Genomic DNA, 14,837 nt, shown 5'->3' on the forward strand with positions numbered 1-14,837 from the left:
CATCCCTTGCCTCCAGTACATCAACTGCACCACTCAGATTGGTGTCATCTGAAAACTTGCTGGGGGTGCACTCAATCCCACTACCTATGTCATTAATAAAGACACTGAATAGTACTGGTCCCAGTACAGACTCCCAAAGGACACCCCTTCTCACTCAACTCCATTTGGACAAGAGCTATGGAATGCAACTCTTTAGACACTGCCACCCAGCCAATTCCTTATTCACTGCAGAGTTCATCAAATTCCTATCTCTTCAATTTCATGACCAGGTTGTTGTGTGGGACTGTGTCAAAAGGTCTAACAGAAGTCAAGGCATGTGACATCAGTTACTCTTCTTTAATCCACCAACACAGGCACACCATAATAAAAGCCACCAGATTAGCTGGACATCATTTGCCCTTTGTGATCATCAGCTATCAGTAATCACCTCCCTGTCTTCCATGTGCCTTGACTTAGCTTCCAGGAAAACCTTCTTCATGATTTTCCTAGGCACAGAGTCAGACCAACTGACTGACCCACTTCTATTTTACTCTATTTACAATCAGAAGTCAATAGCTAATAGTCAATCACCTAAAACAATTTTCAGGGACAGAATAATTTTATCAAGACAAACACTGACTCACGCAATTTACTGCTTCAGTGAATTCCCTTTACAGAAAACAGAAGGCCCATTTTCCCTTCCACACCTTACAAATACTGTAACAAGCTTTTATTGAAAAGTAAGTGGATGACTGCCTTTGTGACAGAAGTTTGTGGCAAAAATATAAGGAATATTAATCCTCTCCTCTTAAGGCTTAACTTCATTTTTCACCACATCCAATGAATGCATCAAATTGGTGAAGTAAAGATCCTCAGTTCAGATACAGCCACCATTTCATGTCTTATCTGTAGGCAAGGATTGTTCCCTGGACATGTTTGTGTTGGGAAATCCCTTGAACTTAGTTCTAAAAAAGTTCTGTTATACTCAATATGGTTCCTTTAATTATTTATATTTTAACAAGCAGGGAAAACAGAATAAGGGTAGTTTCTGGTCCCTAGTGAGAAACTAGTAAACATTTCTCATACAACTGGCAGCTTCCCATAACTGGGTATTTAAACCTTCCCTATTTAGACAACTTCTGCATTGTCAAGGAACAATTCAAGCAATTAGTTCTGGGGCATTCATATAAATGAAAACAGAAGTAGAGAACTGCTGCAGGACATCACACAGTCCACCTGGTCTGGTATTGCCTGCCTATTTACTAATACCGGATAACAGAGGCTTGGGGGAACAGCATAACAGTGGCTTAGTGCATGCCTTCTCCTACCCTCCATCAAATCAGCAGTTTAGTTATTGCCTAAATTAGGGCTGTGTCTGGGTATCTTATTGAAACTACTGTTTCAATATCTTTCATGATTTCTTCATGCTCCTGTATTTCTGCTACCTTGAGATAAGAGCTACATAAACACACTGTGGGACCAAAGGTATATATCTAAATGTCACCATTACCATATGCTAATTCTGTCCATACAGCAGGTGACATTCTGATCCTACCCTGCCTTCCCAAGGGTATTGCAGACAAGTCTTCAAAAAAGCATCAGGGAGGTCAAATACATATATAGCATTTTTTAAAATGCCTTGCAATTCTGTTGCAGAGTATGGACTCAGCTTTTCTGAATTTGCTGCTTGATAGCATTTTCTCTCATTATCAGTACAGAGTGACACATAAGAAGAAAAAGATAAGAAGCCTCCTAACTAGCTGTCTACAAGAATGACCAGTGACCACTACAAATTAGAAAGGGAGGAAAATGAGGAAATGTTCCTGGACCAGAACTTGAGATTTGTATTTTTTTTATCCCAAGTAGGATGTAGGCACCAGAAATTTATCCTTCTGAACGCTGGCCTAATATTCCCAAAGGAAAGGGGCTCAAGAACTGCATTGTTATTTAAGAAAGTATTTACATATAGGTGCATGGTCTGGTAAGATATATTCTGGACTGTTCACCAGGTAAAGCTGTAAACAAGCTTCATAATCCAACTTCAAAAGTTTCACACTTGAATTGTGTGTCAAAAAATTTCCTATCCTTAATGTTTCATGCTATGAGCAGCAGTGGCTTATCATTCTTTATTACTCTCTCAATATAAATGAAGATTTGATAGAAGTATCATAGTTTTTCTACAGCCACCTCCACTTCAAATTAAAAAGTCAGTTTGGTATCTTAGCAGGTTAAGTAGCACTTGGTTGTTCTCCCACAAACAAACACATTATGCCTGCTATGCATCTTGTTGTCCTCCTCTGATACTATTTTAAGTCTATTCTTTTTGAGACAGCCCTTAACCTGAAATGTCAGAGATGTAGGTAGGTATCTGAGACATGCTCAAGGTTAAAAGCTACCTGTCATAAGGCAAAAATAAAAAGTCAGCAGGACTATGCCTTAAATTACCACTGCTCCATCATTTGACAGCAGACTATTTGAAGTAATCTAAGAACTGCTTGAGAGATGAGGAAAATTAATAGCTATATCCTGAACTTCTGCCTTCAGTATACTGAAGAAACACTTTGCATTTTCTAATTCACATATGTAGTGTGACTGGAATTACTGGAATTTTTGAAGTAATATGGTAACAGGACATTCTTCCAGGAATAAATAATTCTGAGGATGCACTACTGAGTGGTACAGCATATCTGTGTAATGTATTTCCATCCTGGTACTTCATGAGTGAAAAAACTCCACAAATGAACTTACTTCATCTTGTAATGACTCTTCAACTTGTTCATCGTAGTCTTCATCTTGTCTTTTCACTAAATTAAAAAACCAAATATTAAAACATGGCTTTAGCATTTCTACAAATGCCAAAGAAGCCTGTGAGAGGCAAAAAACTACGCAGAAACAGATTTTGAAAACAGGAAACAACAGCTAAAGATGCAACAGGATTTTTTGGTCTTTAAAAAGCTTCAGAGCATTCACAGGAAAACAAGTATAGTGATACTGTTCAGTTTAAGAATGTGTAAAAGCACATGAAATAGAAAGCAATACACCAGCTTGTCCACATGGACAGGAAGTGCACAGTAACAAAAAACTACCATTGTTTTAAGAAAACTGCAAAGACTGCAGATGAAAAATAAAACCAAAGACAAAAATGACACCACCGTAGACATGTGCATTGCCTCCAAGTAAATCTGTCCAACTTCTGATTAAACTCCAGTATTTCTGCAAACTGTCATTTTCATACTCCCAGAACTTACAAATAACAGATGGACTGCATTGTTCCAAAACCCAACTATCTTACCAAAATACATAAATTAAAACTGATCCAAGCTTCTCTGTGTGTGTTCAGGAATTATTAAAAATTCTGCTCTGAAGAACAGCCATTATCATATGTTAACAGGAATGTGTGTAATCTTACCCTGCCTTAATTCTTGATTTTTAAAGTGCTCTTCTAGTTTTCCTTTCAATATTCCTCCAAGTTCTTCAAAGTGTTCATTGTTAAGGCATCCATCTCCCATTACCTCAATGCACTAGTGAAATAAAATGATCAGTTTTTCAACTTTAAGTTACATGAGGAGTCTCAATCAAATCTAATAACACAGAAGACACTAACATATGCTCTGCACTAAATGATCATTTGGAGAAATAATACCAAAAGAACATTCTTTTTGTAATCAATGCTCAAATTATGCAAGTACCACCATACTTTCCATACACATAACTTAGGGGTTTTCAGCTAAAATGAACAATTTTGGTAATTATTTTAGGTTAATACTTCAGTGTTTTGATCCTTTGGGAAAAAAAAAAAATCAACTAAATTTTCCCATTGGCTATAACAACATTTACAGTCAAATTGAAATTCAAACAAAGGAAGCACTGCATTTCTTCCAGGCATTTAAATAAATATCAAGCACTTATCTTTTCTTCCCAACAAAAAGCTACAAACAGTAATGCCACAATATTTGCAAGGAAGAAAGTTACCTTTGCAAAAGAATGCATTATTTCTGAAAGAACATCTGAATCTGGTTCTGTCCCAATGGCTTTGATGAGAGCATCACACATGAAGTGCCACATCTGTGTGAGGTACTCTGGCCCACGAACTCTGGCACATTCGAGAAGGAGGGGCATTGACTCAGCTGCTGCCACTCGAACACGTTTCATTATTAAGGAAAGAAAACAAGAAAGGCCAACAATAAAGTGCTTAGAATTTAAGCACCCACTACCATAGTGAAGTTAATTCAGTTTTCTACCTGAGACTGTTGGGTTTTTTTTATTACCGTCCACTGTACTTAACTTCTTAGATATAGATTAAGCTACTAAGAAAATTAAACTGCTATTTAAAAGTTGTTTCAAGCCTGTTTCAAGGCCATGACTGAAAAGCTACTCAAGTTCTCCACTCCTGGTACAAACATCACTTTCTCTACTCTTTTCCTTTAAATCAGACATGCTTATTTGAAAGGGAACTAGGGGAAAAAGTAGGATACATTGCCCAAAATACTCTGCAGAACAATGTTCTTAGAAACAATTTCTGCCATAAAGCAACAGAATATTTTAACACAAACACTTTCAACTCATTTAGGAAAACAGGACTTTAAGTTCTTCCAAAGAAAGTTTCCATTTTCACAGTAGAATTCGTTAATAGGATATCATCATGGAAATAGAACTTCAGCAGAGGAACCATCAGCTTTACAACTTGCTCTGTGTACTCCACAAATCCCTCTTTTAGCTCTTTTGCATAGCAAACCTGAAACACAAAGCATGGAAATGCCACCTTTAAATTAAAATAGTGTTACTAATATTTTTCAATTATGTAATGATAAGAAAGATCTTCACAAGTTTAAGTCTTTCAAATTTCTTTTCCAAAACATGCAATAATCCATTTAAATATCCTCTGCACTGCAGTATTTTAAGAAACCCTGATAGCAGCATGAGTTCTCACTCCTAGAATATGCATGTACATTTCAAATCAAATTCAGAAACATGAACATTTGCAAAAAGAAACTACTCTTTAACATCTATTACTCTAAAATTTTGCTAGTGAAGAAAAAAAAAAAATCAAGCAAAAAAATCAAGCCTACCTTGACATCCTAAAAACTGAAGCTCCAAACTAAAGAAATTCTTTTTAATCAAATAAGCCACAGTCAATGAAGTGTCTGAAATTCAAACTTAACACCATCACCCAGAAAAACCATTTGATACTATAAATAGTATTTCTTGTTACAGATTTTGGATTCAGACTCTATTGTCCAGCAATATCCAAATCCTCAAAACTGTCCTATTACTCACCAGCATCTGGCATGCTGTTGCTTTTTCTTCAAGGCCTGCAGTTTTAATTCCAAAACTTTGCTGATCTCCTAGGTTTACAAATTCCCAACCATCATCGTCACTCATATTCTCCATATCTTGTGCTGTTATACAGAGGGGGAAAAAAAATTAATCTAAGAGTGCTCCAAAATAATTTATTGCAGTATTTAAGCAAAACATTATCTTAAAACGTACTGTCTAAAAGAGCTACTTCAGGTTTAATGGATGCAGTTTTCATCAAAGGTCCCATGACAACAGGAAGGTACTGCTGAAATTCCTTTCCAAGAATTTTACACATCCTGGCCCATGCTGAGATCATGTAAGAAATCTACAAAAGAGAAGAGTTGGAATTTTCATGTCCCACACTTTATATTGATGCATACTTAAAAGGAAAGCATAAAGGAAGAACATTATGCAGTAAGACTTCTTACAAAGAATTTGCCAGTGGTGCCTAAAACTTATTGCAGAGAGAACTCATCTACTATGCAATCCGTATAAAACTGCATCTTCAAAAGATCTGTCCCAAGTCTTTATTATGCATTGACAGTACCTCTGATCTAAGTTGCTATACATGTAAAAATGTGACAGTAAAAGATGTACTTGTAAGATAATCACAACTGTCTTGAAAAGTAAATTTATTTCTGAAATGAGTAATTTCCTGAATTTAAATGATACTGAGCCCCATTTCTGAAAAAATTAAAAAAGCAAATAAAGCAAAAAAGAGTGCAGTACTGCTGTTTTTAGAGGAGTATTTGTTTTCAGATGCACAAGCCAAAATAGCTCTCCACTCATTAGAACAGCTGTCTAACAAGTCTTGATGAGCTATTTATAAGATGATGACAGCAAGGGAATAGGTCACACAGTGCCAAACAAAGTAGTAAATAATAGACAAGGAACTATTACCCACATGCTGAAATTTATACAGCAAGTATAGGTCCTGGAAATTTCATTTCCTCAACACACTTCTGTGAAAGATTCTAAGGCCATTTTAGGGCTACAGTTTATTTAAGACTTGCTGAACAATTAGTCTGAAGTTGTAATTACATGGGGCGGGGGCAGTACCATCAAATTTACAAAGAACATTTTAAATCCTAACCAATGAGCTATGTAATATAAAGATACAATCTTAACATACCTGTGGATCATCATCTTCTAGATCACTGAAGTCTGTCTGTGTCTTCAATAACAGCTGCATTACATCTGATGCATCCTGCATAAACTAGATACAGGAAACAACTATATGTTTTTAAAGGCAAATTAAAATGACTTGCATATTAAATTGTTTGGTGTTAAGACACTAGTCCAACACGCTATCAAGACACAAACTAAAGCTGAAAATAGACTGAAATGTAGATAAAAGTGAAAACACAAGTTCTTCTCCTGGAGGCATTACCAAGTTATTCGTAAGTTTCACTATACCTGTTTATATACTTGAAAGTAGAGAACTATTTAAAATAAAGCACTACATAAATAAATACTAATACTAAAAAAAATACCTGACAATTCTAACTTTCCCACCTATCTGCCTCATGATTTTGACTCCTTTATGGAAATGGAAGAAAAGCTGACAGCATAAGCTACTTACTCGTGACCTAGTAACATTTTAGGTCACATCAGATGCCCCAATGCTCAAACCTCCCATATCTTCCCTTCCCATGCTCCCAGTAGTCCTCCAATAATGATTTTAACAGCAGTTACGATCAAAGGATTTAAAGTTTAGTTGCAGGATTGATAAGCCTACTGGTAGTCCTTCAAATTCAAAGGAAAGGACTGGTAATTTTTGGTGGGGGGGAAGGGTGCTCTTTGTTTTTTCATACTGCCTACATCACATTATTTTGAAATGTGATTTTTTGTTTTCTTCACTCAATGAAATGAAAATCTGCAAACCATAATGCTAACTTGCTATCAGAACACCACTTAGACCCTTATATAGTCCTTTACAGTTGTTTCTCAGTACTTTGAGACATGTTTTAACCACCTTACCAAAAAAAAAAAAACCCAAACCTGCCAAACACATGAAACCTCATGACAAACAAGTATTTCAAGTTCTGTTACAAGCTCAAGTAAACTTTTTCAGGAATCCGCATACAAAAACTATGTAAGGTTCCTCTGAACATACATTTCAGTCACTATTTTGATACTGCCTCAATGAGATGATCCTGCATTTCTCTTAAGAACAAAAAAAAATTAAAAAGAAAAAATGCTTTCAACATTGTTCAGTGACAAGAATAACTTAACTCGTAAGATTTTCCTAAGATTCTGTTCTGAATTTGCAACTCTAAGCAGCAAGACAGTCACCCCAGAAATGAAAACAGGCAGACAAGCACAGAAATCAACAACACAGATCTATGTTTAACAACTTAATATAAGTGAAAGTTAATACTGCAAAGAACAAAGGCATTTAAAAATATATTGTCTATTAGAAAGATCTAAGCTTACCTTTTCTTTACCAACAGCAAGACCAATTAGGCTGATGCATTCAATAGTCTTTCCTCGTAGAAGTCTCAATTCCTTCTGAACTGCATTCTCAACAATGTGTTTTAAAGAAGGCATAAATAAGTCATAATAGGGAACAAACTTCTCTTCCGCTGTATCTGCAACTGATGCAATTGAAGTCACAACTTGCTCCAAAACTAGCTTAGTGCCTTTCTGTATCAACTTGAAAAGAGGGAGAACAAGGTGTTACATTTCAAAGCACATATTTTACTTAAAAGCATGCCAAATGCAAAAATCTGCTCTTGTATGTATCCTAGTTCTTATCAGTTTAGACCAACACCAATAGATATGTTTACTGGCTTATTTCAGAAATCTTAGTTCAGCTATACTTATTCTACCTATGTGACAAAGTTACCCCTCTATGCAACAATTTGTTTGGCACATTATACCTCTTGCAATTTTATCACCATAGTGGAATGAAGATGCTTCACTAGATTATCCAAGTATGGAATAAGTAGTGACTTGGGACAATCTTCTGTGAAGTTTATGAGCGCTGCAGCTGCATGGGCTTGAACACGCTGGTTGCCTTGATCCTCCATAGTTTGCAGGAGAGCTGCTATAACCTGCAAAACAAATTATCTTCAGAAAAGCATGTTTCTGAAGGGGACAACTTTACCACTGTTTTTTCCCCCCCCTGTTCTACTACTTGCCTTCTCATGAAATTTCTTCTGAAAACCAGGTGCAAAGTCAGTTGCCATTTGTCCAATCGCATTACAAGCAGCGTATCTTACTCTTGGATGCTGAAAAAGTATTTCCCTCAAACAGTTAACAAGTACTAATGAGGGCAGAAATAAAAACACTTTTAAATCATTAACAGAATTATACTCACAGGATCCTGAAGGAATAGCAAAACAAAATTAACTATCTCATTTAAAATTCCCTCCATCTGTTGGTGGCAGCCTTCTCCGATGGCTGAGAGCGCCATCAAGCCAGCATGTCTGTATTTCCAGTCAGCTACAGAATAGCAAAAATGAAAACAATGTTATTCATTTTGGAAACTAAAAAGCACCTCAAAAACACATCACTTTTTCAGGTGTGACAGGAGGAAAAAAGAGCCAAGAACAGAAGAGGGAAGGGAAATTGATGTGTCTACTCAATTTAGTATTTTTCACTTTTCTTCACACATACTTTCAGAGATGCACAAAAATTTGAGTATCTAATTTAGGCCTAATCCAGACATAGAAAAATTAATTCTTAGATGCCAATACAAGCATGTACATAATACTATCACCTGGGAACTGCATTTTAATTAGATGAGCTAACCAGAGAAACATAACAGTATTTCTTTTTTCCTCTCCCACATTTTTGTAATGTTATTAGGACAGCCAATACCTTCCTCTTTAGGTCAGGAGGGGGAAAAGGTCTAGTGAATTCAACAACATCTACACTTAAACAAGTAAATAATCTAAAAGTACTAAACTTTTCAGCTGTCTCCCCAAGACTGTTTAAGAACAGTAACATTCCATTGAGGGATGGTATGGCTCTCCCTGCCTCTAAGTCCTGCTAGCCTATTCTCAGGCTAGTGAGTATTGCTGAAATGATCCTTCACACTTTTTTCTTTAGGAAAAGGAAATATCCAAGAAAGCCCAACTCCTTTTATTTATTGTTTTCTGAATCTTTCTCTCTGTTAGAAACCATGGGTATTACAGAAAAGAAAAACAGAAGAAGAAACTGGTTTATTAAACAATCTGTGAGAGAAGAATGTAACAAGAGCTTCTTTCCCAAAATATTGCTGGATTCCATTATTGCTGGTTATTTATTAAACTGAACACCACCACAGTTCAGAGCACTTGAATCCTGACACTCAAGCCTCTGATCAGGATGAGATGAAGGATCTTCTTGACAGAAGGGACAGTGAAGAAGCAGTTTATTTTGTGCTATTTAAGTTCATTTTATGTTCCTAGTTAAGCCTACACCTCTTACTGTTTTTCTACTAACACAGAGTCTGGACTTTAAATTCAGGTATCTTAATATGAAATGTAACCATGTTTGGACCACCTCTATAACTATTTCAAACCCAAGAAGCTTTAAATTATTATTTAAATAAACATTTGTGAAAAAAATAAGCAGGAATAGAAGGGAAAGTCTGATTTCTAAGTACTGATGATGTTTTAATCTAAATGTCTTTATCTTTCTTCCCAACTCCCTACCAGTGAGAGCCTCTGAGCCAACCAGTATCTATTGCATTTCCCTCTTCCTGAAAGCATCACTGGTTATGGAAAGCTCTGACCCAGCAGAAAGAAAGCACCAGACATCAATTGCACCAGCCATTCCCTTCACAAGAGTCAGGTCTCAAGTCATAAGATTCCACACCTTTGTGGGGGTACTACAAAACTAGGCATTTTCTAGCCTTGAAGCTATTATCACTGGAAGCATCAGGTTAGTCTGTTTCCATAATAAAATAATCTTTACCAAAAAATTTCATCCCAAACAGACTTTTTAAGTGTTCACACTCTGCAGGTGGTACCTTGGGTAGCCCTGTGTTTCATATCCAAAATGGTAATGGTACTATTTGGAATGGGGGTTTAAATCATGAAGATAGGAAAAGTACCTAGAACTTTTGCATTATTTTCTACTTCAAATGCTCAAAGCACAGGTCAAGTGCAAGCACATGCAACAAATGCACAACATTTTTGAATGACTGCCTGAGCAAGCATCACAGGTATTTTAAGAGGAAAAGAAGCATACAAAGCAACTGATAAGAACATAGGGAACCACCTCATGAAACAAATACTAAAATCAGCATACCAAAAGACAGACAGTCAACCACAGACTTCTGTATACTGGTCCATCAAATTACAGGGGAAAAAAAAAGGAACAAGTTTTCCTGTATGAACTGTAGAGTATTAAAATTAAATGGAGTACTTCTGAAGAAAAAAAAATCTATAAAATCACAAGTAGCAATTTAGGAACACTTAAGGAACTGAGAGTCACTGTATATGGATTTACAGTAAAATGTAATGTAAATACTGATGAAAAAAAAAAAGGTCTGTTATTTATATGTAATTTGTACACTGTGAGATTGAAAAAGAAATAATGTACTGTTTTGGTTTTGACATCTGCTCATCTATCCACAGAAAAATGCTGTAATGGATTGTATATAACCTTAATAAATCAGTGTAAGAAAAGGTCTAAACTTCCAGTTCATAACATTTACAGGTTTTGATGCTGAAATAAAAAGTGGGAGGGTACCAGAAGGTATGAAGTAGCTAAATATGAAAATTGAAGAGGTATCAACACTACTGGAAAGGAGAAATCATAACAAAGAGAAAAATGCAGCTACTTACGATTCTGAAGCATTTGCATAATATGTTCTTTAATCATTGGTAAAACCAGTTTTCCTCCAAGGCCACATGCCATCCTGTCCAGTGCACTCTCACCAGCAACTGCATTGCTAAATATAAGTTACAGAAATATCAGTGGTTTGATATCTACAATAAAATACAGTCCAACAGGACAAAGAAATGCCTTTTCCTGCAGTGCTAGTCTTCAAACTTTTGCCTTCTGAACACGAGCCCCTATAAGTAAATAAAGCATACCCAAGCTTAAAAGCAATCACACCAGCCACAAAGTTATTACTTAGCCTCTGCCTAAACATTTATTTGTAGTCTACTTCCAAACAAACCTGGGCCCTACTAGTACTGAAGGTATTGACTCAATTACTTACCAATAACACATACTGAAAAAGCTGAAACCAAATCCACAATAATTAAACAATAATACTGGCCATCATCTTTCTGTCATGGGAATGCAAACCCCTTCAGATTTGCTCTGAATCAGGTGAACCAGCAGAATTCAAGCTTTGACAGAGAAGAGACCTTTCTTGCATTGTTTTAACACTCTAATAGCATGTTCCTTTCCCAACAACTCGGCCAGAAAACATCCATTTCAGGTGAGGAATTTGTAACTTTCAGCCAGTTCCAGAACTGGGAACAACCAAACAATCTGTGTAAAGTGACTTGTTCCACCCAACAGAATTATTCCCTACAGAGTAGCAAGAAAGTTCCCAGGACACAGATAACCTTGAGTTACTACAGTGCCAGCCATACCCAGTCCATCCTAGACACCCGTGCTCATGGAAAAGCAGAGTAATGGTTCAGAAGGAATGAATATCCCTCTTCTTGAAAGTATCAGTCAACTGGGTCAGAAACAGAGGTCTTCAAACTGTTATGCTTGAATCTCCAAGATTCATTAAAAACCATAAACAAGTGTAGAAATTCACATGCTGTGAAAAAAGCTGTTTGTGCAGACAGACAGTATTGTATTTGTTCTTCATATCAGTCATGTTCAAACATACAGACACATCACCAGCAGAGCAACAAAGCATGGGTACACAGGTTTAGATTAAACTCACTGCAGTTAATGGCATCTTTCATCTGAAATTATGTTAGTTGAGCTCTTTCTTCTCACCATTAACTCATACATTGTTTGAAAAAATAAAGATAGCCAAGCTTAGAGAAATGACCACACACCTCCCTACAATGTTTGCAAGGCTTCTGACAGGAAGAGAGGCAGCTGGATTAACCTTTTCCTCCTTTAGAATTTCACAGCTCTATGAAGTCAGAGCAACAAAAAAATGGAAATGCTAAAATATTCCCTGTTGCTTTTGTGTTGGCTGACTCACATCCCCCTTGGTCAGACCAGAATACACCCTAGCTAGGCTACAGCCTGATGGTCATTTGTCTGTTTCTTAGACTGCACAGAAATTCCAGTCTTAGGAACCTACAAACACTCAAGCAGCAAAAGAGGTCCAAATACACATCAGCTTATCAACAACTCCCCACAAAAGTGAACTTCAGTGGTAGGAAACTCACAGTAACACAAGTGAACCTGATAAAAGAAAAAACTAACAGCACACACACAATCACCAGATGTGTGATTAGATGATGTCCTGTATTTTGTATCTAAACCTCAAGCTCCCTATTACCTGGCCAAAGGAGCTATATTTCTCCTTTAGGCTAAGGTTGCTGAGCATAGCTTGCTTTCTGATCCTTGCTCACTCTAGTTGCACCAAAAAAAAAAAAGAGAAGTTTTCACTTGAAAACCCAGAGGCAGCTAACTTGTGTTTAGAAGAGCAGCTGTTCTGCTGACACTAAAGAGAAAATGGCATGTCTCGAGTGGATGGTTCAGGGTACTTACTAAGCTGCCTAAAGCAAGACACCTGAATGAACTTCCAACGCCCTGATAGGCTTAATGAGGATTTGAGTTTTAATATGCTATATCCCCTGAAATTTACCTGAATGAAACAATTCAAGTACTTGACAAACCTGAATGAAGTGGTGGCCAACAGTTCTACCTGTATGGCAAAATTTTAAAATTGAGGAAATGAAACAGATCAAAAGGATCTGGTCTGTCATGTTAGATGGGGAAGAAAGGACAGCTTACTTTCAAATCCATAATCAAGGAGAACAAAAAAAAGTGTTCCAAGTCAAGAAGATATTAGGCAGGTTCTTCCATAAATTCCTGTGCATTAGCTTTGCAAGTGTTTTTACATGTCTGATGTCTAGAAGTCACTATACACTTCAGCAATAAATCAAAACCCAGACAACATGCAACTTGTAGAACTAACACCAATATATGAATACTGACAGAATGCACTTGCTTGCTGAATAGTATCTAAATAACCTGCATACAAACTGTCTGAGAACAGTCATATATACTACTCATGACTGAGTGAACAAAATTAGAAGAGCTAATTGAGTAAAGAAAATGTATTGCAGTCATTTGCATCCTGTACTTAAAATCTGCCTTCAGCTACACAGTCTTGAAAATATATTTAAACATCTGGTTTCATAATTACCTGTCAAAATCATCATCTTCAAGTTCATCTGCATTTGCCCAATCTTCATCTTCTTCCAAGTCAACCATCATTGCTAACATCTGAGGAACTGAAAATAAAGTTTTAAACTCAGGTAGCTTTCTTAAAATATTCTCAAATAAGAAGCACACATTTTAACTTTTCTCCTTTCAAAAAATCTTTGCAGGAAAATAACTTCCTCCAGTAGCAGATAGCCAATACTGCCAAAATGTGCCATCTTATAACTCAGAACAGACCTTCAAAAAAAAACTTACAAAACATTCAAATCAGGAGTAAAAAAAAAAAAAAAAAAGAATCGAGTGTATTTCTTATGAAGACTCATAGTGCAATGCAAGCTTAATACTGCAAAAACTGAATTCCTTAATAGTCTAAATTCATTGAAAGAGTTAAAAATAGTGTTACATCTTTTAAGAACTCAGATATACTTAATGCATTTTGCTGAAACTGACATCACCTTTTGAATACTTACTGATAAACAAGACTACAATAATTATGGGAAAAAATACTCATCTGTTAGTCTTACTAACAGGAAAAACTGTTAACTATACATACAGTGATCAAATAGCATAAAGCTTTATTTTTACAGTAAGGTAATTATTTCAAACTTACTCTTCCCCACTTACATAAATTTTTCTTTCGTATCATGAAAATATCTTGCACATAATAATCCACCAGTTTTCTTTATCTGCCTTTGTAGATTGATCCTCTTTGCTCTTCTCAGTGTAAGTCTTTTTAGAGGCTATTTCACTGTCTTTACAGTGATGTTCAACTACTATGCAATAAGCAACACCTATTCTAAGTTGTTCTCACAGGAACAAGGAGTGCAGTGATCTAAGTCTGCCTGTGCTGCTGTGCACTTCAGAGGCTCAAGGGGTGAAAAGTACACCTTATACAGAGCAAGGAAGGTTCTCTAAAGTATTTTTTACTTCCTATTACACTAATCACTCTGAGCGGTCTTTTGAATTCAACATCATTTATGCAAAAAAAAGCTTCACTTTTCCTTAAGAAAAAGTTTTTCCATCAAATACTAAACCTTTGAGCTTTAAAAATCTTTTTAAAACAGTCTACTACACCTTGAAGAAAGGCATCACAGATTGTCCTTTATGACAATGTAACTCAAGAGCTAGTCGATATACACCCAGTAGTCCATGCTGCCAATGAGCTTTACTGCACCTGATAAGAAGTACTCCAACAGATGGATTTCCTAATATATTTAGAACTACTGTAATTTAGAGGCACAAACCTAAGC

The 14,837-nt window shown here is 36.2% G+C and overlaps 1 protein-coding gene across 1 annotated transcript in view; it reads right to left on the minus strand.

The window, feature by feature from the left end:
* The window catches only part of IPO5 (importin 5), a 44,507-nt gene that overhangs the window by 10,734 nt on the left and 18,936 nt on the right, over window positions 1-14,837 (minus strand). The window contains exons 9-21 of the mRNA XM_030447744.1: window positions 13,571-13,658; window positions 11,058-11,164; window positions 8,600-8,724; window positions 8,421-8,510; window positions 8,160-8,333; window positions 7,714-7,932; window positions 6,410-6,493; window positions 5,470-5,602; window positions 5,257-5,378; window positions 4,618-4,714; window positions 3,952-4,124; window positions 3,389-3,500; window positions 2,728-2,783 (exon numbers count right to left, since the gene is read on the minus strand). Of these exons, the coding sequence (XP_030303604.1) occupies window positions 2,728-2,783; window positions 3,389-3,500; window positions 3,952-4,124; window positions 4,618-4,714; window positions 5,257-5,378; window positions 5,470-5,602; window positions 6,410-6,493; window positions 7,714-7,932; window positions 8,160-8,333; window positions 8,421-8,510; window positions 8,600-8,724; window positions 11,058-11,164; window positions 13,571-13,658 (1,580 nt within the window). The remainder of the gene's footprint in view (window positions 1-2,727; window positions 2,784-3,388; window positions 3,501-3,951; window positions 4,125-4,617; window positions 4,715-5,256; window positions 5,379-5,469; window positions 5,603-6,409; window positions 6,494-7,713; window positions 7,933-8,159; window positions 8,334-8,420; window positions 8,511-8,599; window positions 8,725-11,057; window positions 11,165-13,570; window positions 13,659-14,837) is intronic.

Source organism: Calypte anna, chromosome 1 (assembly GCF_003957555.1).
Source record: "Calypte anna isolate BGI_N300 chromosome 1, bCalAnn1_v1.p, whole genome shotgun sequence".
NCBI lineage: Eukaryota > Metazoa > Chordata > Aves > Apodiformes > Trochilidae > Calypte > Calypte anna.